The 26,845-nt window shown below is 40.4% G+C and overlaps 1 protein-coding gene across 1 annotated transcript in view; it reads left to right on the top strand.

Moving 5' to 3' along the window:
• fasn (fatty acid synthase) overlaps window positions 1-26,845 on the top strand; it is a 109,962-nt gene that overhangs the window by 4,138 nt on the left and 78,979 nt on the right. Inside the window, exon 2 of the mRNA XM_039788300.1 lies at window positions 15,547-15,682. Within this exon, the coding sequence (XP_039644234.1) occupies window positions 15,556-15,682 (127 nt within the window). The 5' untranslated portion in view covers window positions 15,547-15,555. The remainder of the gene's footprint in view (window positions 1-15,546; window positions 15,683-26,845) is intronic.

Here is a 26,845-nt window from a genome sequence, read left to right as displayed (position 1 = left end):
AAAGAGGCAAATGAGCAAATAATTGACATGCTTTTACAGTTTCTTTTCGATTGGTAACACGGATTGCTTAAAACTGGCGTCACATTGTCAAAACTGTTCATGAAACAGAAGTCTATGTGGACCAAACTGTGAATAGATTTAATTGCTTTCACACAATATGCATTCAATGACCACATTTACCAAAATCCATAAACCCCTTTTCTCATTCATACTCCACCACCTGCAAAACACTATATCTGCAGAACATTGTTCAAATGCTTACACTGCTTTCAAAACAGTTAAAGGTGCAAAAAGTGGTGCTGAGCGGTGCTGAGAAGATTGTTGATATTTGAACTTTGAACTGCCAAACAAATACAACCCCCCCCACCTTCAGAATCTCCACCCCCCAGATTTATTGCCATAGCGACTACTTCTGTTAGTGTCTGCTGACTAAACGAAATATGTCAGAGTCGATATTGGCTCACGTTAGGTTGTGGGTTAGCAAACTGTCGCTACTGCTGTAAATCCAACCAGCTGGGAGCAGCCATCACGAACAGTAGCAAACGGACAAGGTTAAACTGACCTTTTCAAAACAGCAAACTGTGAAACAGTGAAGCTAACGTTATTACTCACTTGCCCATAACGAGAGCACTCATCCGTTTTCATTCCTTTGAAATCACTGAGGTTTCTGCAGCGTTGAAACGCCTCACCAATGTTAACAAGGCTTTTCCCCCTTTCACGGTCATACAACTTCTTTTTAAATTTCTATTCTTCATTCCTTTTCCTCTTTTGCTGTTTCTCTGCCAACTCTTCTAGTTGGTAACTGCCTTCCCCCCTCTCCCCCCGCCTCCATCACTTGCTTGCATGCGCCACCTGTTGCTTATTGGCTGGAATAATGTTTTGTGGCTCTTGCACATCTTTGTTTGTTTTTCCATTTACACAGCCAGGGGCCCATTTCAGGAAGGAGGTTTAACAAACTCTGAGTCGAACCCTGATCTGTGAGTTGATTTACCCTGATTTGTGTCGGTTTAATCAACTCAGTAGGTTCACTCAGAGTTTAGGGCCTGCACCACCACTATAAAAAGGCAGCATGAATGGAGCCATGATACTACGATTCACCATGGCAACAAACAAATCGGTCGGAGTACTTTACCCCTCTGGAACTGGAAATGCTCTTGCGCACGAGTTTGAACATATATTTTGTAAAAAAGCAACACAGCAGTTGTTGCAAAAGATCAAGAGAGGGAGAGAATTGCTGCTCAAGTCAATGCATAAATTCCAATATAGTGTATTAATTTCCTATTTAATCACAAGTATATTACTGGTGAAAATTACTGGAACGGTATTGAACCTATAATCTATTTTATTTAGGTGCAATCCTGCGGGCGTCAAAAAAAGGACATGCTATGTTCGAGGAAAAAACGTTTTGATTCTGCCTAACAGAGTTAATAAACCAACCCTGTTTTTTTATTCATGCAGATGACAAAACTGCGCTAAAATGCGTCTGATACAGACTGAATGAATGAAGAAATTAAAGAGCGCTGTGTCAGAGAGAGGAGAGTGAGAGAAACTCAAGGTTTATTGAAGAAAACCTGCTCCCGACTAGGTTAGGTTCACAGACTCAGTTACCATAGTAACTGACTCTGAGGTTAAGTTAGCTCTCTTTCTGAAACAGGCTAGAATTACCCCTCTTACTCAGGTTTGATTTACCTCCCTTTCTGAAATGGAAAACCCAGAGTTTCCCTCATCTCAGAATTAACAAACTCAGTTTTTACTAAACCTGCTTTCTGAAATGGGCCTCAGGGCTGTGTAGGAACACCAGATTGTTTTTAAGCACACAGAAAATAGAGCGCTAGGTGACCATGAGGAGATATTCGCTGAATTTGACAAAAGAATTATTAGATTAACATCGCTCACTATACCTTTTTTTTTTTTTTTTTTTTTTTTTTTTTATTAACATTCAAACAGAATGAAATTTTGTTCATTTCAGTTGTAAACATTTTGAAATATTAAGTCAATCTTAGCAGAATACTTACAATAAAATAAAGTCATAATCATTCCAAACAGCAGATTTCAGCTGAAAGAGAAGACCTAAGATGTGATGTTGATGAGAACTGACAAATGCAGAAGAGGATAGAAGGACTAGAATCCTCACAGTACTGTACAGTATGAGTGATTATACTATAGCCTACATGTTGTTTTTCTTGTGATTTATTATTGCATCTCTGGATTTCAGGAATTGTTTTGTTTCAGCTTTTTATTTTTCACAATTAAATTACTATATGCACAGATAGATACATATAGATAGATATAGATAGAAAACAAAGATTGAAACAATTTCTTATTCATTCATGTTACATAAACTAATACGTGAAAGGTGTTATTCTTTTTCTATTATAGGGCTGCACAATGAGGAAAATATGCAATGACGAATATGGCAATAATGATATTACTTAATAAACATATTAAAGTGTATTCAGTTCTGCATTTCTGCTGCTTTCAGTATTCTGCTAAAATACAACAAATTGCTTGTTGCTGATAGTAAGTTAGTTAAAATCGCCTTAATATATGTGTAGGAAAAAACAATCGCGATCATTCCTTCAATCATCGATATACGATCTGATCGCCAATCGGGCTATTGGGCTCACAGTCTGATTTTCATGGCCAGAATTTGTTACATTTGCATAGAAGAAAGGAAATAATAAAACCATTATATCCCTAATACAACATTATCATGCACTGTGCGTGCGTGCTTGTATGCATGTAAGTAGGTGAGGCTTCTGTATACCAATAATCTGTGAAAAGATTACAGCTATATGTTTAGCAAACCTGTTCACACTCCCAGACCATGTGCAGGAAAGTTCCAGTTTGTTCAGATTGACAGAACGTGCAATAGGGAGTAGGAATGCCTTTAGAGACGTATTTCTTCTGAGGTGTCCAGTATGTCCTATGACATATGTTGAAGTGGATCTGCTGATGATTTGGGTTCTTGGAACAGTAGGAAAAGCCCCAAACTGTCTCCCAATTAATCACGTTCCCCTCCGGGCTCAGCTCTTGCTCCCATTTCTTTACTATTGGGAGTTCTCCTATGGATGCTTGCATCAATTTAGCATAAATCCTGGACACTAATCCTCTCGCAGGAAAATCAACAAGCCATTTAATGATTGGGTGGGTTTCAAGACTGTTCCCCCATCGTACTCCATAACATTTTAGGGCTGACCTTAAGCGAAGATAAAGGAAAAAAGGATGTTCTAGGGATATCAAAGCTAGTTCTCAGGTCCTCAAAACTCAGCATACCTTCCCCATTGAATAACTGGTCTAGAGTATAAATACCTCCACTCCACTGGTTACAAACAAAAGGTTTGTTACCAGACATTGGCCCTCATTTATCAACCTAACGTAGAAACAAGCACAGATATGAGCGCAGAAATCCTCTTGCGACAGGCTTCACGTGTGATTCATGAAACGTTCGTATCACACCAATCAGAACGTAAGACTAGTCGTACATTGATAAATGCAGCGGCTAGAAACGATCGTAATTTAAATATCACGCCCCAATATATTCTCGTTATGAGGCCTCGCCCCTATAATTTACGACATGGCGAGACGTAATCCGACTAAGAAGCGGCACTTTTCAGAAGTGGAGATTGAAACCCTGATGTCTCAGGTTCATTTGCACTAACGTGTGTACCATTTGGCAGCCTGGAAACTGGTATTAAGGGCTGTTGAAAGAATGCGGAATTGGTAGAGATCACTAATGCGGTCAACATTGTTGCCGTAGTAAATCGGACTCCAGCTGAAGTTTATTTAATTTATACACCCTTGACATAAGTATGCCATAGTCCTAATAGTAATTTACAGGCTTATATTGCAATCTCTTATGCCTACACGGTGTATCTATATTTAACCCTTGTGTTGTCCTTCGGGTCCCAGTGACCCAAAGGACAACACAAGGATTATGTACTTCCGTTTACTTTGTTGAGAATTGCTCTCTAAACAAGGGTTAATACAGCACCTTAGTTCTTGTTTGTACAGCATTTTGGTCAGCTTGAACTGTGTTTAAATGTGTTCTAGAAATAAACTTTACTTACTTAACAAGAAACAGGGTTTAGAGAGCAATTCTCAACAAGGTACAAGGGAGGTACATAATCCTTGTGTTGTCCTTCGGGTCACTGGGACCCGAAGGACCACACAAGGGTTATATAAACACACAGTAGCAGAGTTTATGCAGTGTCTTTTATTTTACTGTTTTTTTCATGAGTCAGAACGAGGCAACAGCTGTGAGGGAGAGCGCGTGTCCTCCACCCCCCCGTGCTGGACCACCACCACCCCGACCCTGCTTCCTGACAGCAGAGGGGCTGGAAAAACAGCCGAAATAACTCTGTCAATGGCAGAAATAAATCGTTCACTTGTGGCCATTAATGACACTTTAAAAGAGAAACGAAAACCTGAAGAATAAATAAAAATGTTGTGCATCGTCATGTTTCCTGTATTGAAAATCATTGCCAAACATAACATTGTACCTTTTAAAAGCAAGGAATAATATCCTGTCTCCTTCGTATAGCCCCCAGTTGGGGCTGTGCTGGACACTTCTCTCTGGGCATTGGGTCATCTGGCTTCATCACTACATTTATGGCACCCTGTTGAGGATTTCCCGCAGAAAATTTGTTAGTGAAGGTGGTAGGGTTGCCATCTGACCGGGGGGGGGTCTGTAGTACAGACTCTGTACTACACACTACACTAAATATTAAATTTAAATAATAATAAATAATTAATAAATAACCAGCTTTTCAAAATAACAGTTGCAATGTGCAATTTTAAGCTCATTAAACTATTTAAAAAAAAGTGCTATAACAATTTTACTGCCATTGCTCCCATTATCATCCGTGACAGGCGCTCTTCCACTTTGCCTGACAACTCTTCTCCAAAACAAACCGCGTAGTGATGTGACAACCGGCTCTTTTACGCGAGTAAAAACCGGACGGTTGTTGGTTGGCGAACCGAGCCTATAGATTCGGTCAACGGTTCACGTGCCTGCGGCTGCGGCATCCGGCTACTCCCGGTCTCGGCAGTAGCCGGGTGCCCGCCCGGTCTGCTCGTGACAGCCTGTAACATTCACTTCTCTAACATTTAACTTAACATAACTAAGATAACGTGTATTTGTATGTGATGCACTTCCCAATCAATAATGTGTGAATTTCCAAACACAATCACCTAAGATGCATCAGAAACAAGGCTTGGTTAATAACTCAAACTTGCCGAGAACCGTTAGACAAACCGTTTGCTTTTACTCGCACCGGTTACGTTTTACGGTCGATCTCGACTCTCGGCAGTGCAGACTCTCGGCAGTAGCCGGGTGCACGGTCTCTACAACTCTCTTAACAACTCTTTCGGTCCAATGAATCGTGCTGCTCGAGGTAGCCCATTTCCTGATTGATTCTACCACCACTCCAGTGGAGGCGCTAATGAGGTAAAAAACAGGAGTGAGTCGGTTCATTGACGTATGGCACTCGATTCTCCCGGCTCAGTGAAACGAATCGGGTTAATAACCGGCTCTTCGGTCAGTTCGTCATCACTAAAACCGCGCTGAGGTAACAGAGCTCAGCCCATAGCTTCACTCACTCAAGCAGATACTATGCATGAAATAAAAATAGGACACGTAATTTCACTGTGTGTAGTGTTAACTACGCTAACTAACAATGTATTGTGAACCGCGTGTAGTGATAAAAAAAAAAAACGGACAACAGCTGTGTCTCAAAGACCGGGCAAAAGCTGGGACATTGAGAATCCACGTGCGAAGGTGATGGATATTTCCAGTCACTTCGTCATGTATTCACTTCGTTGAAACAAGAGAAGAAAGCCTCTCTGATGTGAAGAACAGGACAGAGAAACATATATAAATGCTCTCTGCCTGCCGTATGCCAACGCTCCGGTAAGTCCACTCACATCGTCTCTGCCCGGGCATGCCCCAGCTGCCACACATTTGTTGACAAACTCTGACACGCACGCGATTGGCGATTTATCCCTTTAAATGTGAATAAATGACAGTTACACTCACCGCCAGCAAATTCTCTTTCCGTTGTGATTGGTGGTATCTTGACAACTCACTGTTACCTTGTTTCCTACAGACTGTGTTCATGCGACTTGTACATTACAGCCACTCAAACAGGACAGAGTAACACGGCGGTTATATATCTTTTTTTTTTTTGAAGACTCAGTTAAGGCGGCATGCGCTTGTTGTTAAGGCTGGGCGCCTAAACTGCAAAGTGCTGCAGGAAACCCTGCTGTTTTCCTGTGCGATGTTGTGCAGAACCCCACAGCCTAAAACAATGTTGCAGACTTTTTCCGCCGTGTATGGATACAAGAGCGATCTGCCTTGAATCAATCCGATGGAGAGCTCCACCGTTATGAGGTCATAAGGAGCAAGGTTACCTCCCCTTTCTCTGCTTTGCCCGCCCAGAGAATTTGGCCAACCCATGAGAGAGAGACATCATGGCTTTCAAATGAGCAAAGTGGCAGTTGGTCAAGGCCACACCCACACCCTCCACCTTGCCCCCCCCTCTCTCCTCCTCAATAGCTACAGACACAGAAATGACACATACTAAGGAAAGCTCATTGTGGGACTGGCTCTAGTGGCTGTAATTCTGCACCAAGGCTGAATTTCGGGAAAGAGACTTCAGATACAGTATTAGGGGACCACTAAGGTCTATATAAAAGCATCCAAAGAGCACCATGTCATGGGACCTTTTAAACAATCTCCGGACAAAAAAACCTATTGCAATAATATTGAAAAATAAAACTTATTGAGCTTTAATTTTATTGTTTATGGTTTAGCTCAAACACCCCTTACTTATTCAAAAGAGTGGAACAAGATCCCTACTATTATTAGTGTATTAGTTTAAGTCAGTTTAAATAAAAAAAGTAGGCCTATGCACTGGCGTGTCCTAGGTGTCCCTATTAGTGTTATGTGGAATTATCATTTCTAGATTATTGTAGTGCACTGTATATGCCAACAACAGATGGACATTAGCAATTCAAATTATAAAGGTTGGTGTCTCCCCTTTAGTTTAAATAACATGCCATAGCATGTTACCACTTTATGTACAATTGTTCATTTATCATACAGACTGAAACTCAACTTCTAATTGGAGAAAATACTGGCATTAGCATTGTTGTGAAAAGATAGTATTTCAACTTACTTCCTTAATATCTGATGGGGTCATTTTTGGATTTATTACAGTAAATATATTGCATATTTGACCTTTAAGTTAGAGCCCTCCAAATAATTAAGAAAGTAACCTCTTATTATTTCTTGTTACATCATGTCATTGGGACACAGACTGTTCACCTTGCTGGTGTTTCAATCCATATATGCACTTGAGAAACCATGTTACTCACAGTAAACAGGTTCCAAGTAAAACTACCGTATTTTCTGGACTATAAGTCGCTCCCAAGGGGGTAAGCTTCGCTTCAGAACTCGAGCCATCTATGGCGCCATTTTGTGGCTACCTGGCCATCACCTCCCGTTAGCATTCCGCTGAGCGCCATTTTTTTTTTTACGTCACTTGACAGTGAATAACTTTATATCTGAAGCGTTTAAAACAAGAGCTGACTGAAACAAGAGCTTTTCTGCCTTATATGGTCTGCTCATGAATATTTAGATGAGCTGCACGCTGATTGGTTGAGCTTAGCACACGCACACACACGCACACACACAGACACACACACGTTCCCCTCTATGCCCCCCGCCATGGCCGCCACCACGACGCACGCACGCACGCACGCACGCACGCACGCACGCACGCACGCACAAACCCTTTTTTTCCTCAGTGGCAGCTTTCGTCACACTGTCCATTAGCGTTCCAAACTACAGACATGTCCAGGCATGCCCGCTATGCCGCTGGCTTCAAACTTGATTTCTGCCCTGAGTCCCTGACACATAAACTCATCAACTAATCTTACTGTACAAAGCACCAGATACAGAGTTTTTTGTTACAGTCTATTCATCCTCCTGTGTGTCGCGCGCACACACACACACACACCTATGCTTTCGGCACTGTTCCCTGAGGATCCATGTTGGAAAAAAAAGTTTACGTACCATGAACCGCCACCGGCGGGCAGCTCCTGCACACCGCCTATTGCGAGTCCACTGTGCCACTGATTTAAATCCACATGTCCCACTCAATTGTCCGATATCTACTCCCTTTCTCTGGGCCAGTATTCCGTATCTCCTGAGAGTGCCCCAACCAGCGTGCAGCGGGGTCGGACAGTCCAGGCAGAAAGCCAGCGATCCGGGCAGGCACTGCACCGCTGTCACGGCAAACTGTGGAGCTCCTGAACACTGAAACAGTCATACTAAATTTGCAATTAACCATACATTTTTGTAAAACGGCCCATATTTGAGCTTTATATAGACCCTTTGCATGTGACGTCACACTCTACTCCCGCGAATTATGAACGCCATGACGGACGGGGGAAGAGCTATTCTGTAGACAGACGGCAAGTCAAACGAGAACGTGTTCGCTGCTTATATACTGTGTATGGTTCGCTGTTCTTGTTCTCACGAGTCACATACACAATCTGCAGAGTAATCCTCACCAACACAAGCATGTGTATGTATTGCCTTTCTGTTTTAAATGACTGATAAATAATAATAATAATAATAATAATAATAATAATAAAACTTTCTCACCCAGCTAGCTGCCGTGCTAACAGGTCCCACATAACTATCATCGGTTATTCACTGACCTACATATCCCAAAAAGTAAGCCGTTCCCTTGATCATTTAACTTAACACGCATACAAAAAATATTGGTTAAATTAAAGATGACCTGGCACGGAAACTAGCTTCAAAAAGGCCAAACAACTGAATTAAATGCGGGTCTGCGGAGCTCCTACCCCGGTTAGCCGACCAGCTAGCTGTCGAAATATCCACCGATCAACAGCGAATAGAATCACAGATAAGACGATGGCTAGATGTTACATTATGTGTGGTTAATACTGATCATAGACACTCCGTGATTTACTGCATGGATTAGCGTGTGATGAATTATTTCCCAGAGCTGGGATGCGTTCAGGCATCCATTAGAGAGTTGCATCGGCTCAGCCAGTGAACAACGGTACGTGCCTGTAGCTAGCTTGCCCTGCTAGCTGATAGCCGTTAGCTGCTAGCTGCCGTCCTGTGAGTGTATTCAGACAGGCTTCTGTGATAATCATCCCAATAACAATCCACGGTGGTGTGGCTATGTCCTCCAGAGGACAGGTCATGTCACGTATTGAAGTGTATTCCCCCCTAAAAAAAAAAAACAGTAGTGCGGTAGTAGCTGCTAGTTGTAGCAAGAAAAGGTAAACAGTAGTGCGGTAGTAGCTGCTAGCTGCTAGTTGTAGCAAGAAAAGGTAAACAGTAGTGTGCCGATCGGAGCGTAGTGTGTGAAGAGTGAAGAGCAGATTTGTTTACAAGGGAAGAAGCTTGGAGTAACGTAACTATGGAGAATATAGCAGATATACAACACAGGGAAGAGCCTTTTGAGTTATATGGTCGTCCTTATTTATTCGAATCCGAGTATACAGTTGAAGAACTAGCCTCAAGAGTTGGAAAGAACGAGACAGACAGAGGGGCAACAGGCAGATGAACTTGCTGCTCCAAGCGCAAGCTAAAGCTAGCCTTCAGTAACTGGAAGACATAGCCACACCACCACCGCTCCATGGATTGTTATTGGGATGATTATCACAGAAGCCTGGCTGACTACACTCACCGGACGGCAGCTAACGGCTAACGGCTAGCGGGGCAAGCTAGATACCGGCAGGATCGAGACAGGGACCAGGGTAGGTGAATTTAAACAATGTCTGAAGAAGCCATGAAGAAGAAGATAGTATAATTATTATTATTACATTTTATTTAGTGTTATTTATTTCAAACTAATGAAACTTTCCACTCATCTACTACACTATTTAGCTTGTGCTTCCGGTGATTCTGCCGTCCGTCATGGCGTCGTCACGTGGTTGTGGTCACGTGTTTGCAAGGGGTCTATAGTTGATTTCTCGCATAAAAAAGTCTCAGAAGTGAATTTAGTAATGCAACAGCAGATGAACAATTGATAAAACTTCTGAGATTTGTGCAAACAAGATATAGAAGACTAACTGACCTCAGATTAGTTAGGCCTATGTAAATTTTGGGGCGTTACAAAGATAGAAGGTAGAGCCAAACTAGAAGGAGTTGAGAAGTTGACGTCAACTTTTAGCTTTGTTCAGATTCGCCCGTTTTCAGAGGCAGTTTCAAATTGTGAGATTTGCAGAGGAAAGACGTGTCAATGGGATTTTGAGGTTCTATGTATGTACTATTTACCCTCCAAACTGTCGTTATTCAACTATGACAGGGTAAAATCGGTTTTGCATTCCATCACCCCTTTAAGCCCAGTTCAGACCAAAGATTTGCAACGAGACAAGGTGAAACTTGCAACTACTTGCAACTCTGTTGTCTGCAACGTTCTAAAACCTGCCAGTTCACACCAATGCGACGAGACCGTGTATCCTCTCCATAGCAATTCCTCTTTGTACTTCCGTTCTAAATTCCAAATTTCTGGCTTTTTTGTAGCTGGATATCATTTGTTGTGTCTAAATATGAATGTGGATAAGGTTAGCGATAGTGAGATGCTTGCTACAGTTGCATTTCTAGTGATGAATCGACAAAAACCTTTTTATTTCTCTGATTTACGGCTTTGTTCTAGGTGCTACCACGTCATTCTCTAGCTCGCTCGACCACATTGCCTTGCTTGTGTTTATGTGAAGGAATATACAAATGTCATTTTTGGTTAATTTTGACAGCCCTTTCGTGTATTGGATTGATCAGATGAGATGAAGATGAAAAATGAGAAAAGCCTTCTGTGTGTGCCCTCTAAACACCTTACTAAAGTCCCTGATATACTGCAGAGCTGCAACTGTGCTGTTGGTGCATACAGTCCGCACGTGTACGTTTGCAAAAACATTCATGGGGATCCAGACCATGTGGGCTCAGGTAGTGTGCTGAATATCGCTGGAGCGTGTACAATATGAAGGAAGGGGTCTGAGGATGATGGCAGGACAGCTGCATTGAGGTAGTGACATGCTTTAATTTAGAGTGACTATGTCTCAAGCTGCTAGCCCATTGGTTCATGGCCTGGCCTAGAAACAAGGAACAAAGACACACACACACACACACACAAATTATAATATGGATGTGCTCACTCATGTACACGGAATAGCCCATCAGCAGACTACATTGTCTGCTGTAAATTGCTCTTTCATGCATGCTTAGAGGAACTCATTCCCAAACCTGCCAGCCAACGCCAACACAATTACATATGCTATGATACAGAAACATGTGTAGTGTGAATTCATACTATTGAATTTCTGCCACAGGGACCTTTTTGAAATTTCATATTTCATGTTTTTCTGTGATAAAAAAATGTCCAAGCATTTTGCTATTCCACGTTTCTTTTCTTAGTTACGGCTGAGCATACTATTTGTACAGTATATCAGTGAGTGTTGCACTGATGACACGTGACTGCCAGTTGTGCATGCATTTACTGAACCAGCTACCCTCAATATCAGCTGACTGGAACGCCAATCACATGCATTTAGAAATTCAATTTTTTATTTCTAAGGATTTCTTTAAATTCCAAGAGAATTTTTCAATGCAAATCAGAAAGTAGATTTTTTTTAAATCCTATTATTAAAAAAAACGTGTTTTGTTTTTTGTTTTTCAATACACACTTCCATCTTACAAAGTATGGTATTCCAGAAAGGAGCACAGAAAAAAAGCTTTAGCTATTGGTCAAAGCTTTTCTTGAGTTAAACTAAACTGTGTAGTTTAGTGTGATATTTCTACAATGTTGCATTTGAAAAAATGGTCTCAGACCTAATTAAACCAAAAAACCTTTATACTAAAGAGTGCATTTCAAGCAGGGCCAATTCATACAAAACTCTACACACTTCCTGTCTCCTAAAGGGGTGTAGCCTCGTTTGAACGTGTAGTGAATGTCTGTGGATGGATGAAAAGTTATATTTGAATAATTTATGAATATGTTCTTTTGCTAACATTAGATATTTGCACAGCTAAAAGTAATATTTAGCATTTAGGTGTTTGCAAACGTTAGCTGACGTTAGCTTCTCTGTTGCCAGATCTCGCAAGAGACAGAAACCGGTATCAAACAATTTTCTCCTGATGTGTCAATCTGAAAAATGCCATTTTAGTGTCAGAATGTTATGGAGATATGTGACTTGTGAGAAATGGGTCCAGTATATACTTTGGTGACTATGGGGCAAAAGAATCGCTCATAATCTGTGTTCACGTTCACTTCTCCCATTGGAATCAATACACTTCCTGCCGCTAGTCTCCTAAAGAGGCATGGCAGTGGCGGAGCCCACGTGACACAGATACAGGATACTACTCCGAGTTGGGGCGTCTCGGTTCTAAACAGTCTCTGAACTAAAAACTATCTAGACATTCTTTGCGCAGAAAGTGCCAACATAATTTGTGTTGGTGTTAAGCTCAATATTATTCAGTAAACACCTGGGGCCTGTTTTACAACCGTGATTTGCAAGCCGTGCAAATCTGTGGCAAATAATGGCATAATGCTCGTAGACTAAAATTGGTCATGCTTCACAAATTAATCTGGGTCACAAATTGAAAATAAATGTGACCTACAGGGCTCTCAATGCCCATGCACAGTTTGAAAGTATTGTGTTTATTTTAAATGAGAGGAAATTAAATGAAAGGTTCTTTATTTCTACCATGCTGGATAGTGGAATATTTGGTTTGATTATTGTTTCAAGGATGTACACGGATGGCAGAATTTATTCCAAATAATGGCTAGAAAAGAGGGGCTGCAAAGGTTAAACCAGTGTTGATCTCTAGTATAAAAAATCATGCCAAGTTGAATTGAGGACTTCATTTCCACCTGACTGGATCAGCTGATTGACCACATTCATCACAGTGTGTATACATTAGGCTAGTTCGAGATGAGCCAGATCTGTGCAGAATCGATCACTGGCAATCGCCACCCAATGCATGCCGGTTAGATTTGTGTCTGACTTGATCCCGACTTGCTCTGACGTCAAGCACACGTGGGCAACGATAACCTCATGAGATCAAGGCGGCCGCAGTTTTTAGAGCCAGGCACCACAGTTGCTGGGAAACGCCGGCCTCTCAGCTGATTTAACCGCTAATTGGTTCAGAATCGACTCAACATGATGACGTTTTATATGTAAGGGTTACCGTGCATTCATGGACATCGGAAAAACGTCACCATTCATGTAACGTCCTGTGGGAATCAGAGGTGGGAAACTCGGGCTGGATTTTGATACCCGAGTTTCCCAGTTGGTGATGCGTTGTTGACAGCTGACGTTTGATGTTGGCGACTTTGGTTCACGGAACATATTTCAATGATAATAAACTGTTTGTTGTAGACAAATGCCTCTGCCAAGAAACATACACAGACATATATGTTTAAAATTATTCATAAATAGGCCTATGTATAAAAAAACAACAAATTATCCGTGTCTTTTCCCGTTCGTTGTCCTGCAGATAACACAAACAAACACCTGGCGATGTGCTGTTTGGATGCTCACATAAGAAAACAGCAGCAAATCTTTTTGTTATTGTGGCCTCCATGTTTTCACACACCTGATGCTCTAGGCTACGGCCAACCGTTGGTGGCAGTCATGCAAAAAGTTGTTATGCCAAACGCCAAAATAACAGAAGAAGAAGAACACGCATCCCGACCTATGATCCCGACCATGTGAACGCTACCACTCGGAAAAACAACGTAACCAGGGGGGCGGTGCCTGTTATTCCGAGGTGGCATGAACGCACGGAGAATGCCAATGCCCATGCCCGACGAGGTGTCCATTGTCAGGTATTAATGGACGACGGCGAGGCGTGAACCGTCCGACGCTTATACCATGGTCACTTGCCAAATAACATATTTTTAAAACATTAGTTCATATTTTAATTAGTTTTACAATCGAAATCTAAAGTTTATCCAAACAATAACTCTGTTTCCCTGGTTACGCCTGACGGTTTGACTAATACCTGGAACAATCATTCCCATCCATCAGGTTCTTATGCAATGCAAACGTTGTTCACTCCACCAGGAATTAGGAAGAATCTTAGATACGACTTGCCTCCCTTAGCAACCGGAGATATTTATATAGTCCGCTCAGCTGATAGAACCCTTCAGTTTAGCTACGAGCCAGAAAGCTAACGTTATGCTAGCAAGATCCAAAAGTAAATAACATTGTGTATAGTTAACAATCAGTAAAAATAATTTGACAGTATGTTGAACAACAAGACAAGCTAGCTATCCAGCCATGTCACTGTCCCCAAAACAATATAACGACTTTTACGAAGAATTTTACTGTCGGCCGCAGCCTGAAGTAGCGACCTGAAACATCATCTCAAACATAGACAATAGACAATCACTTCTCCTTTCTTTTTTTTTCGCACTATAATCATCTCAAATTCATTTTCTCTTTTTTATTGCACTATTTGCACATTATCGCTGTACATTTCATATTTTATATATTATTACTGTATATTTGTTTTTATTATATATGTTTAAAGTATTGATAATATATGTTGTTTTTATTTGTTGTTTGTATATCTGGAGTGGTAACGAAAATAATTTCCCCCTGGGATTCCCCCCTGGGATTATTAATTATTAAAAAAATCTAACACCCAGCAGTGTGTATTTTCTTAGCCTCCCCATTCGAATGCAACATTCAAATTACTAGACAAAAAATTATATCCTGAGAAAAGTGGGTTTTGAGGGGTATAGCTCCATAGAGCCCCATTCATTCTGCACTGGCCTGTGAGCGCCAGTATAACTTACTTGTTGCAGCCTGTGTGTTTTAGCGCCATCCTGTGGCATTCATATAGAACAGTAAACAGTCAGTTTCACCGAACTCCTTTAGTAGGTGTTCTATATCACTTTTTAATGGACACCCTGCAGCCAATCAGAATAGAGTATTCACCCAGACCATGGTATAACACTTTTTAATGAACACCCTGCAGCCAATCAGAATCGAGTATTCACCCAGACCATGGTATAAAAACTTTTTATTGATTTTGATTTGTAGGGATTTTAACTGCTATTTGTCGGATTTAAAGGCTTATTCTGTACAAACCACATGTTGTGTGGCTGATAGTTACGTTTAGAAGTCAGAGAGACTAAATCCGTTCAGGTTACGGATCATCTACAGTGTGTTGTTAATTAAAATCAGCAACATTTCACATGTAGAGCATTTTGACAGCTGTCATAATAAAAACTGGAGACTGTGTAGGAGCGGATATATGGGTCTGATAACATTTTATTAAATCGGAATCGGACCACAGTGTTTCTGTCACTTCCTGTTCAGCCTGAAGGCTGCTGGAATCTGCTGGAAACTGTCCGACTTGACACCAGATTTTTGTCACCGCCCCCGGCTGCTTCTGCCTGCTCTCGTCCACTTTACAGGCAAGTCGCAGTTCATCTCAAACGAGCCTAACGTGTACCACTCTTATTTTTGACTCTCTCTCTCTGTTCACAGTAATTCAGCATGGATGAGATAGTCATAGCAGGGATATCGGGCCGTTTGCCTGAGTCCAACAACCTGGAGGAATTCTGGGAAAACCTCATCAATGGTTTGGACATGGTGACGGAGGACAACCGGCGGTGGACACCAGGTGAGACCCCTTATAAAGCTAGAATATAGATTTTCAGTGACATGACTTGTGTCACGATACCAAAAATCTAGTAATCGGTACTGGCAACACAAAAGTACACGATACTCTGTAGTGCTGGGTGGTATACTGTTATATAACTGGTATACCGGTCTTAATTTCCCGAATTATATGAATTTTTCACATACCGTTACACAACCGGAGATACACCAGAAATACATGTGCCCAAGAGAGTAGAACTTTATTCTTTTTTTTTTAAACTGACTAAAACAGTTTTGTTCATGTCACTGAAAAAGTTTGAGCAAATGTTGTTGAGCAATGCTTTATATAACCGCTAAACCATGCAACATCTTGTAAGTAAACAAAAAAAAATTCTGCTTTTAAGAGATGGCCTAGCATACCGCAGAAAAACATATACTATACTATTCATACTGCGGCTGGATTGGAATCTTGAGAGTCTCAATAAGATAGGGCCATTCCACCCTATTGAAGGCCTTTTAGGGGTCCAAGGCCAAGAATGCTAGCCTGACGTGGTCCTACTCAGATTCTAGTCAGAATGTGAGTCTGAAACCGCTCCATTGGGCTGTGATTGTGGGGCGTGTTCCAACCGAACCAGGTAAGAAAATTCCTCTGCATTCATTGGATAGACCTACAACCAATCAGAGCAACGGAACTCAACATTGTGTATCGTCTCCATAGCAACCACTCTTTGCACAATGCATTCGTTCGACTTTTAGACTTTTTTGAAGCTGGATATATCATTTGTTGCGTGTAAATATGAATATGGATAACGTTAGTGATAGTGACATGCTTGCTACAGTTGCGTTTCTAGAGATGAATCGGCGAAAACACGTTTTATTTCTCTGATTCACGGCTTTGTTCTAGCGCCGCTGGGCGCTCCCTCTCTTCAGTCTCTCTCTATCTCTCTCCACCATATAACGCTCTCTCTCTTCAGTCTCTCTCTATCTCTCTCCACCATATAACGCTCTCTCTCTTCAGTCTCTCTCTATCTCTCTCCACCATATAACGCTACTAAGGCTCCGCTATGTCTAAAACTCTGCCATTTCGTAAAGCGGTTTGTAACGCAGAAATAAAATGGATTAATGATCATTTTATTCATATAGTTTATATCTGACTTTACCGGCTGACTTCTATATTGGCCGTTGAAACAGGTGAAGCCTCTAAAACCAGCCTCTGCCACTTGAACAGCTGAGTTGCAGCCACACCATCAGCTGGTTTGAGACAGGCCGGTTGAGGATTTTAAAATGAATGTGCTGTTGATATATTCTATAACAGATGCATGGTGGAATCTACACATAGACATAATGAATCTAGCTACATGTGGCAGCCACCTGTTGTAAACAAATTCAACCCAAGCGTTCTTTGGTGATGTGGTTGATTCTGTTACTGGTGATCAGCTGTCCGACAATCTGATTGGTCCGAACAGATCCTGTTCGGGCAATAATTGCTTCTCAACGGAGCGACTCCAGACCGAACTTCCCGACCTCGAATGTTGTGGGCGGGGCTAAGTTCGGCTGGCATCCAGGCTACAAAAATGCTAGCCTGACAGGGTCATACACGGATTCTAGTCAGAATGTGAACTTCCCGACCTCGAATGTTGTGGGCGGGGCTAAGTTCGGCTGGCATCCAGGCTACAAGAATGCAGTATAGACCCCAAAGCCGGTCTACGGAAAGCCATTCCACTCCCTATTCAGCCCCATTGTACCGAATTTGGTTGCAGTTCCATCAGAGTTCCACTGGGGATGATCGCGGTCCAGTGCAAAATGAATGGGACTCTATGGAGCTAGACGGCTAAATGTGACTCTTTCGCCTGATTGTCGTTGAGAAACCTCAGATTTGATTGTAGTTTTTGCAAGTTCAACATGGGTTATAGGTCGAAAGTTGAATGAACGAGTACTTATGTCCTTTTGATTTCTTACAGGGGGAGTCGTTTTTGCCCATAACACGCTAGCATTCTGCTAATGAATGCTGATTGGTCAGTGAAGGTCTGATTACGATCGGAGAGCCAGCTTGACGGCATCCGAAGCAGAGCCAGAATGTCAGAGTGAATATTTCGGCGAGGTCTTTAAAACACATGTATTAACAGGGAGAGCACATGTATTAATAGGGAGAGCCTTACCTGTTAGCTGTGTTGTCGATGCCTCGAGAGAAAAAAGGAAGCGACTCAGAGCTTGCCGTAAAGCAGTATCTCTGGCCGTAAATGTGTATGACGTTATTGACATTTTAAAAGGCTTTTTAGAACAAAAAAGCGATTTAAAAAAAAAATCTAACACCCAGCAGTGTGTATTTTCTTAGCCTCCCCATTCGAATGCAACATTCAAATTACTAGACAAAAAATTATATCCTGAGAAAAGTGGGTTTTGAGGGGTATAGCTCCATAGAGCCCCATTCATTCTGCACTGGCCTGTGAGCGCCCCCTATATGGAACTCTGGTGGAACTGCAACCAGTTCAGAACCCGGAAGGTAGTTCTTTGATAGACCCTTTGCAAACACATGACCACGACGCCATGACGGACGGCAGAATCACCGGAAGCACAAGCTAAACTGTGTACTATACTTATATACTGTCTATGGTAGTATACGAGCGGAAAGTTTCATTCGTTTCAAATAAATAACCCTAAATAAACTAATAATAATAATAATACTATCTTCTTCTTTATGGCTTCTTCAGACATTGTTTAAATTCACCTACCCTGGTCCCTGTCTCGATCCTGCCGGTAGCTAGCTTGCCCCGCTAGCCGTTAGCCGTTAGCTGCCGTCCGGTGAGTGTAGTTAGCCAGGCTTCTGTGATAATCATCCCAATAACAATCCATGGAGCGGTGGTGGTGTGGCTATGTCTTCCAGTTACCGAAGGCTAGCTTTAGCTTACGCTTGAGCAGCAAGTTCATCTGCCTGTTGCCCCTCTGAGGCTAGTTCTTCATCTGTATACTCGGATTCGAATAAATAAGGACGACCATATAACTCAAAAGGCTCTTCTGTGTGTTGTATATCTGCTATATTCTCCATAGTTACGTTACTCCAAGCTTCTTTCCTTGTAAACAAATCTGCCCTTCACTCTTCACACACTACGCTCCGATCGGCACACTACTGTTTACCTTTTCTTGCTACAACTACTTTTTTTTAGGGGGGAATACACTTCAATACGTGACATGACATGTCCTCTGGAGGACATAGCCACACCACCGTGGATTGTTATTGGGATGATTATCACAGAAGCCTGTCTGAGTACACTCACAGGACGGCAGCTAGCAGCTAACGGCTATCAGCTAGCAGGGCAAGCTAGCTACAGGCACGTACCGTTGTTCACTGGCTGAGCCGATGCAACTCTCTAATGGATGCCTGAACGCATCCCAGCTCTGGGAAATAATTCATCACACGCTAATCCATGCAGTAAATCACGGAGTGTCTATGATCAGTATTAACCACACATAATGTAACATCTAGCCATCGTCTTATCTGTGATTATATTCGCTGTTGACCGGTGGATATTTCGACAGCTAGCTGGTTGGCTAACCGGGGTAGGAGCTCCGCAGACCCGCATTTAATTCAGTTGTTTGGCCTTTTTGAAGCTAGTTTCCGTGCCATGTCATCTTTAATTTAACCAATATTTATATATATATATATGTATATATATATATATATATATATATATATATATATATATATATATATATATATATATATAATATTGCGTTTAACTTTACATAACTATCAAGATAACATTATGTGTATTTGTATGTGATATAGGCCTAATACTTTCCCCTTGATAATGTAGCATATGAATTTCCATTAACACAATTCTAAAATGCACGAGAAATAAAGGCTTCTGCTATCGGTTGATAAGTCAAACTTGCCGAGAACCTAGACACCCGTTTGATTACATAGACTCATGCAGTAGCCTACCCTCGGTTACGGTCCTTACGGTCTCGTTCAGTAGCCTGGTTCGCGGTCTCCTTGTGACAGCCTAGCCTAGCTACCATGTAGCAACATTCACTTCTCTAACATTTAACTTAACATAAACCAAAATAACATGACGTGTATTTGTATGTGATGTACTGTACTTCCCCATCGATAATGTGTGAATTGCCGTGAACACAATCCTCTAAGATGCACCAGAAACAAGGCTTGGTTAATAACTCAAACTTGCCGAGAACCAAGACACCGTTTGATTACATTAGAGTCGAGCGGGCCGACCGGTTGCACGGTTACATTAGAGTCGAGCGGGCCGACCGGTTGCACGGTTACATTAGACTCGAGCGGCCGGCCAGTTGCACGGTTACATTAGACTCGAGCGGGCCGGCCGGTTGCACGGTTACATTAGACTCGAGCGGCCGGCAGGTTGCACGGTTACATTAGACTCCAGCGGCCGGCAGGTTGCACGGTTACATTCGGTCTCGTTCGGCATAGGGTCAGGGCATTAGTAGCTCATTTCCTGATTGATTCTACCACCACCACTCCAGTGGAGGCGCTAATGAGCTAGATTACAACACACAGTAGCAGAAGAATACCAGCTACACAACGGCCAACCATTGACATATATTTAATGTCAACGGCACGAATGAAGTGAAAGGAAAAAAAACAGGAGTGAGTCGGTTCATTGACGTATGGCACTCGATTCTCCCGGCTCAGTGACACGAGTCGGGTTAATTAACCGGCTCTTCGGTCAGTTCGTCAACACTACTGACAATGCGCGCAAGATGGCGGCAGCAACAGTCGAGAAATTGCGTTGCTAAACTTTTAAATGTTTTTCTCACCTTCAAAGTGGAATTTATTTGAAGCAAACAGCTTGTGACTCTCATTGACCATTTTCTGAACGTCTATGTTTTACATTTGCTGCAAAACCAACAACTGGGACTAGCTAACGGGAGTCTAGCTAGTTAACGCTGACAACGAAGACGAACAAGTTAACGGGAGTCACACTAGCTAGCTAACTCGGACAACAACGAAGACGAACAAGCTAACTGACAACAACAAAGACTAACACTACAAAGAGCTCAACGATGGCGGATAAAAGAACAAGAGACCAAGGTAAAAAGAACAAGTTGTTCACATTCTCCTTAAACAAAAACTCGACAGAGGACGTCATGGAAGTTGTGAAAGCTGGAGATATGCACTCGTATACTAACACTGACCCAGACGTAACTCCACTCCCAGACTCAGCGCCAAGTACACCTGCTACAAAATAAGGGAAAACGGAGCCCACTCTCTCTGAGATGCAAGATAATATTGTAAGGCTTGTGGCCGAAAAAATTAAAGAAAATGCCGACCGTCTCGCAATACTGATTTAAGAAGAATACTGATACAATTGAGGATTTGAAGAAAACTTCAGAATTTCTTTTCCAAGAAGTACGTGACGCGAAAAAAGACATTACAATGGTCAAACAAGTCAGTGATGAGCATCAAAAGAGAATAACCGAAATAGAAGATAAGATGAACGATGGAACGTTACCACCGCAGATGGAATCTGCGGCTATATGGCCTACCAGAGCAAGAGGGGGAGGATGTGAAGCAGCGGGTTGTGGACATCTGTAGCACAATCCTACCAAACGCCGGAGAAGATCTACGCTTCCACATTGACGTGAGCCACATAATTGGAAGGAGAGATGGTGGTAAAACTAGGCCAGTGATAACAAGATTTACATCCCGGTCGACGAAAGAAATGCTGTGGAAATGTGCAAAGGAGTCGGAGTTCCTCAAGATAAAGAAGCTGAAATTTGGAGAAGATTTGACCACAAAAGACAAGGAAGCACGCAACAAACTTTGGCCACGGATTGAAGAGCCACGCAAGCAGGGGAAAAAAGCCTTTGTCGGAGCCAGAGCCTTCGTTGATGGTAAAGAAATCAGAGTGTAATAGTTGATGGAAAATAAACTCCACACAACTGGGCTGGAAACAAATATGAAAAGTTACATTTATGCTTTGTTGAAAGCTTAGTTTTAAAGTTCAGATCTAATTTAAAATAAAAATTAAATAAATAGTGTTCTGAAGTAATTGAAATATTGAGTTTCCATTTTTAAGGCACGTTCATCCCAAAACATTTTCCTCAATGTTAGAAAAACACAGTCTCAGGGGTCAGATGTATCTAATCTTATGCCTGTTTGTTGTAATTTATTAATATTCAAAAGGTGAAGAAAAGCATTTTGCACACTGTCCATACGAGAACAGGTAAAGAGGAAGGCTATTTTTTTATTTTGTAAGAGTCTCAAGGCAGATTTTTATTTTCTTCAAGAAACACATGCCTTAGTTTCAGATTAAAATTTTTGGAAAAGTCAATGGGGAGATAACATATGGATGGCTTATGGTAATAGTAATTCTGCTGGTGTAGCTATTCTGAAAGGATCCTTTCAGGGAAAAATACTTAAAACAGTTGCTCATGATTCTGGAAGGTGGATTATTTTAGTTTGTGAATTTATGGATGATATTTTCATTCTGGGTAACATATATGTATATAATAACAGCCTAAGAAACACAATTTTATTTGAGGAATTTGAAAATGAAATCTATACTTTACTGAATACCTTCATAAATGCTAAATTACTGTTTGGAGGGGATTGGAATAGTATTAGCAATCCCACAAAAGATTGTCACCCTCAAAGATCTTTAAAAGGCACTTATGGAGAATTTAATAACCTATGCTTACATCTTAATTGCTGTGACATCTGGAGAGTAAATAATCCTGATCAAATCCAGTTCACTTGGAATAACAAAGATCTATTAATTAGATCCAGAATTGACTTTTGGCTTATATCAAATGAACTCATAGGTAAAGTAAAAGAAGTCAAAATACAACCTTCAATCTTCACTGATCACAAAATTATATTTTTAACCTTGCATACAAAGAACCAGTTAATTAGATGTAATCCAAATTTCTGGAAATTGAATAACACACTTTTATGTGATAAAATCTTTAAAGAAAAAGCAAAGGAAATTATTAATGAAAATTGGAGGAAAGCTCAAGAAGAAAAAATGTATGGTCAACACTGGGAATATGCAAAATTTCAAATTCGGAATATGGCAATTAAAAGGGGTAAAGAATTAGCAAAAGAGAAACGATTTGAACAAGACAGAATACTTAACAATATCATTTCTATTTATGAAAAAGACAATATGTCTCAAACAGATATCAATAAGTTAACCGAATTACAATCTGAGATGGAAAATGTGTACCAATACTTAGCACGGGGGGCTTTTATCAGGTCTAGACGGCGATGGATGGAACATGGTGAAAGAAACACTAAATATTTTCATAGTCTGGAAAAAACAAATGCCAGTCTTAATAATATACATAAACTTAAGGTTAAAGAGTAGATATCAGAAAATCCCCCTGAAATTTAGAATTTTGTGGAAAACTTTTATAAAAAATTATTTTCTGAGCAAAATGGCAGTTTTAACACATCTAATGTTTTCATCTCTATAGCAAATGAGGCACGACGTATTGACCAAACTCAAAAAGATTTCTGTGATCAAGCGCTGTCACTCTATGAATTAAAAAAGAATATTGGTAAACTGAAAGATAATAAAGCCCCTGGTAATGATGGCCTTACTGGTGAATTTTACAAGGTTACTTCACGTCTTCAGAGAAGCTATAGACGTTGGCAAACTTCCACCAACTATGTGTCAGGGTATAATTACCTTGATACCTAAACCTAATAAAGACAAACTTGTGCTGGATAACTGGAGACCCATAACCCTAATTAATAATGATACAAAATTATTCTCTCACATTTTTGCACAAAGACTCAAGGCATGTCTAGACACAGTTATAGATGACTGCCAGTCTGGATTTATGCAAGGAAGGCATATCAGTAACAATATTCGTTTGATTTTAGATTTGATTGACTATAAGGATTACATAACAGACAACAGCTAAATTTTATTCATAGACATATATAAAGCCTTTGATACTGTAAAGCATAGTATTTTATTTGATGTGTTAGATTTTTTTGGTTTTGGTCAATACTTCAAAAGAGCAATACAAACTTTGTATAGTGACTGCAATAGCTCAGTTAAACTTCCGTGGGGAACAACTCATAGATTCAACATATCCCGTGGTATAAAACAAGGAGATCCTGCGGCCCCATTTTTGTTTCTCTTAGTAATGCAAGTGATGGCCCTACAATGACAACTTTCAAGGCATTAACGTTGTAGGGAAAGAAATAAATTGTTGCCAGCTAGCTGATGATACAGCCATTTTCTTAAAAGATGAATTTCAGGTTAAAAAAGTTATTGATTGTCTTAATGTGTTCTCTAAAATTTCAGGATTAGTGTTAAATATAAAAAAATGTACCCTTTTTCCACTCAAAGAGAGCAACATACATACAACATAATTTGAGGGTATTCCTGTTAAAGAGGAAGTAACATACTTAGGAATTAATATCTGTAAAAAAATCAGACAGACAGGATGAATTCCAACTTTCAACCTCTCATTCCAAAAGTCAAAAATAAATTTGATAGATTGCTCATGAGAGATTTATCACTCAAAGGTCGGGTACTTTTATCCAAAACTGAAGGATTATCCAGATTAGTTTATCCAGCCAAAGTCTTAGATGTTCACCTTTCATTAAGAAAATAGATTCTGCATTATTCAATTTCATATGGAAAAATAAGCCTCACTATTTAAATAAAAATACTTTATGTAATCCGTACAATCAAGGAGGTTTGAATGTTCTTGATTTACATACATCTAATATAGTTTTCAAGGTGAACTGGATTAAACGTTATATAAAAAATAAAGATAAAATGTGGTATTTTATTCCAAACTTTATTTTTCAAAAGGTTGGTGGTATTGAATTTTTACTAAAGTGCAATTTTGATATTGATAAAATCCCTGTTCAGCTATCTAACTTTCATAAGCAAGCTCTTTTATGTTGGCTTCTTATTTATAAACACAATTTTTCACCCCACAAACATGTGATATGGAATAACAAAGATGTAAAGTATAAGAACAAGTCAATATTTTATCCCAATTGGTTCCAACACAACATTTTATTGATTTCCCAGCTGATTAATGACAATGGTCACTTACTTACATATTCAGAATTCTTAATGAAGTTTAATATTCCAATAATTGCAAGAGAATATAGCATAGTGTTTGATGCTATACCCACGGGTTATATAAGACTGCTGCAGAGTAGTAATGTGTCAAATGACCAGTCAACTTTTAGAACAGATGTCTTATTAAATGGCATTGACATAAAGGATAAAAAATGCAATAATAGATATTTTAGACATTTGACACATTGCCCCACAGTTGCTCGATGCAAACATTATTGGAATAATCACTTTAGGAATATCAATTGGAATTTGATTTGGATCTATTATAATAAATATGTTGTTAGTAATAAAGTTAAGGAAGTATTTTTCAAAATTGTCCATTGCATCTACCCAACAAATCAAATTTTAAAGAAATATAAACCTGAACTTTCTGAATCCTGCACATTTTGTGGTGTTTTCACAGAGACGATTGCACATTTGTTTTGTGAATGTTTTTATGTCAGATTGTTCTGGATTGATGTGGAGGATGTATTTTATGTATTGTGTGGTTCTAAGATAAAATTACAAAGTAGTGACATTATTTTTTACTATGAAGGAAATGATTTGAATAAATGCCATATTTTCATTTTAAATCTTTAAATTTTATTGGGGAAATTTGATATCCATAAATGTAAATGGTCTAAAAGCAAACCAAATATTCACCAATTTAAAAATGACATGAAATTATATTTTGAAACTTTAAAAGGACTGACGTATAAGAAAGCCATCCGGACTCTTAACATCTATAATGCCTTTCAACCTCTTTGATGTAAACTCCATGCTCCCCCTTTTCTATGTTTGTATGTATGTTTGTATGTTTTCTGTATTGGAAAAAAAAAAAATCTTTTCTGACAATGCAAGATGTTCATTACTCTCCTAACGTTATGTTACTGTTACTACTATTACAAGGACGTCAGATGGCCGATGTTGTGCAGCAGCAGAAGATCTCCCAGCTGCCCAGAATTATCTCCCCTTCACTTTTTTTTGTTGTTTTGGTGCCTAACCCCTCTTTTCTAGGGTTAATTTAGCTAACTGTAAAGACAGCTAAACGCGAAGGGGGGAGAAATTCGGCAGGTAGGACACGTAACGTTACGGATGGCCGCTGTTCTGACTCTGGTGCCTGGGTCTGATTATGGTCTGGCCATCAGTTCATTAAACTGCTGTAAGCGCCGTTAGCGCTGGAATTAAATGCTGGCCAGGTTTGGATTGCTATAATAATAGTGGCTGCTGCTAGCTGGCTGGGGGCTAACTTTAACTATATGTCCCGGGGCTGTTGTCAGCTGTCATCCCGACTGAAGTCTATTAGCGCTGCGGAAGTGAGGCAAACAGACCGGGGTGTGCTAGCTAGCTGGCTAAGTTAGCAATATATTTGTCTTCTTTTGACATGGGACGTTCATCAGTAACGTTAGCTGTATAGATATACAGCTAACATTACTGATGAAGTTAATTCGTGGGTTAGCCCAGTTCTTTTAACCGTTGTCAAAATAATCATACTAAAAATATCTTTATGAGCGTGTTGAACGATGTCATAACCTTAAAATGTTACCCACCTAGCATTAGCTTCTTCTCAACCAACACATAGTAGCAGCCTAACGTTAAAGCTATAGTTCGTAGTTCCTGTCACCCCCATGAGGAATTCTAAGTAATGACAACAACACTGTCGGCGGGTCCACATGATACAGCCTTTCGTGATACAGCATGCGCCCCCACCCCTCCTCCACGCAGTTGCTAGTAGCCAAAGAGAACACGGAGGATTAAAAAAACATGATGGACTCTTCAGAAAAGGTAATTATTTACTCACTTAAGCTTCTGCGCGGGAAATTACCCGGGCGACACAATCTTCTGAACATAGCCAAACTGAGAAATACAGTGAGTTGTGTGGAGCTGATAGTCTTAATTAGCTTTGTAGCAACTCATTTGGCAATGGCTTGAATGTAACTGACGTTCAATAATATCAAAAAGATATGCACTAAAGCTTTAAGCTGTATCGATTGATATTGAAATCAATCAATATCAATAAATAAGGTCTCTGCTGTATTACTGTGTTGGAAAGTGGCATGTAATCAATGAAAACATTATGCCATGTGCAGTGTTTCCCACATATTAGAAAGAAA

The sequence above is a fragment of the Perca fluviatilis genome, chromosome 21 (genome assembly GCF_010015445.1).
Source record: "Perca fluviatilis chromosome 21, GENO_Pfluv_1.0, whole genome shotgun sequence".
NCBI classification, from domain to species: Eukaryota; Metazoa; Chordata; class Actinopteri; order Perciformes; family Percidae; genus Perca; species Perca fluviatilis.
This window is presented reverse-complemented; position numbering and strand designations above follow the sequence as displayed.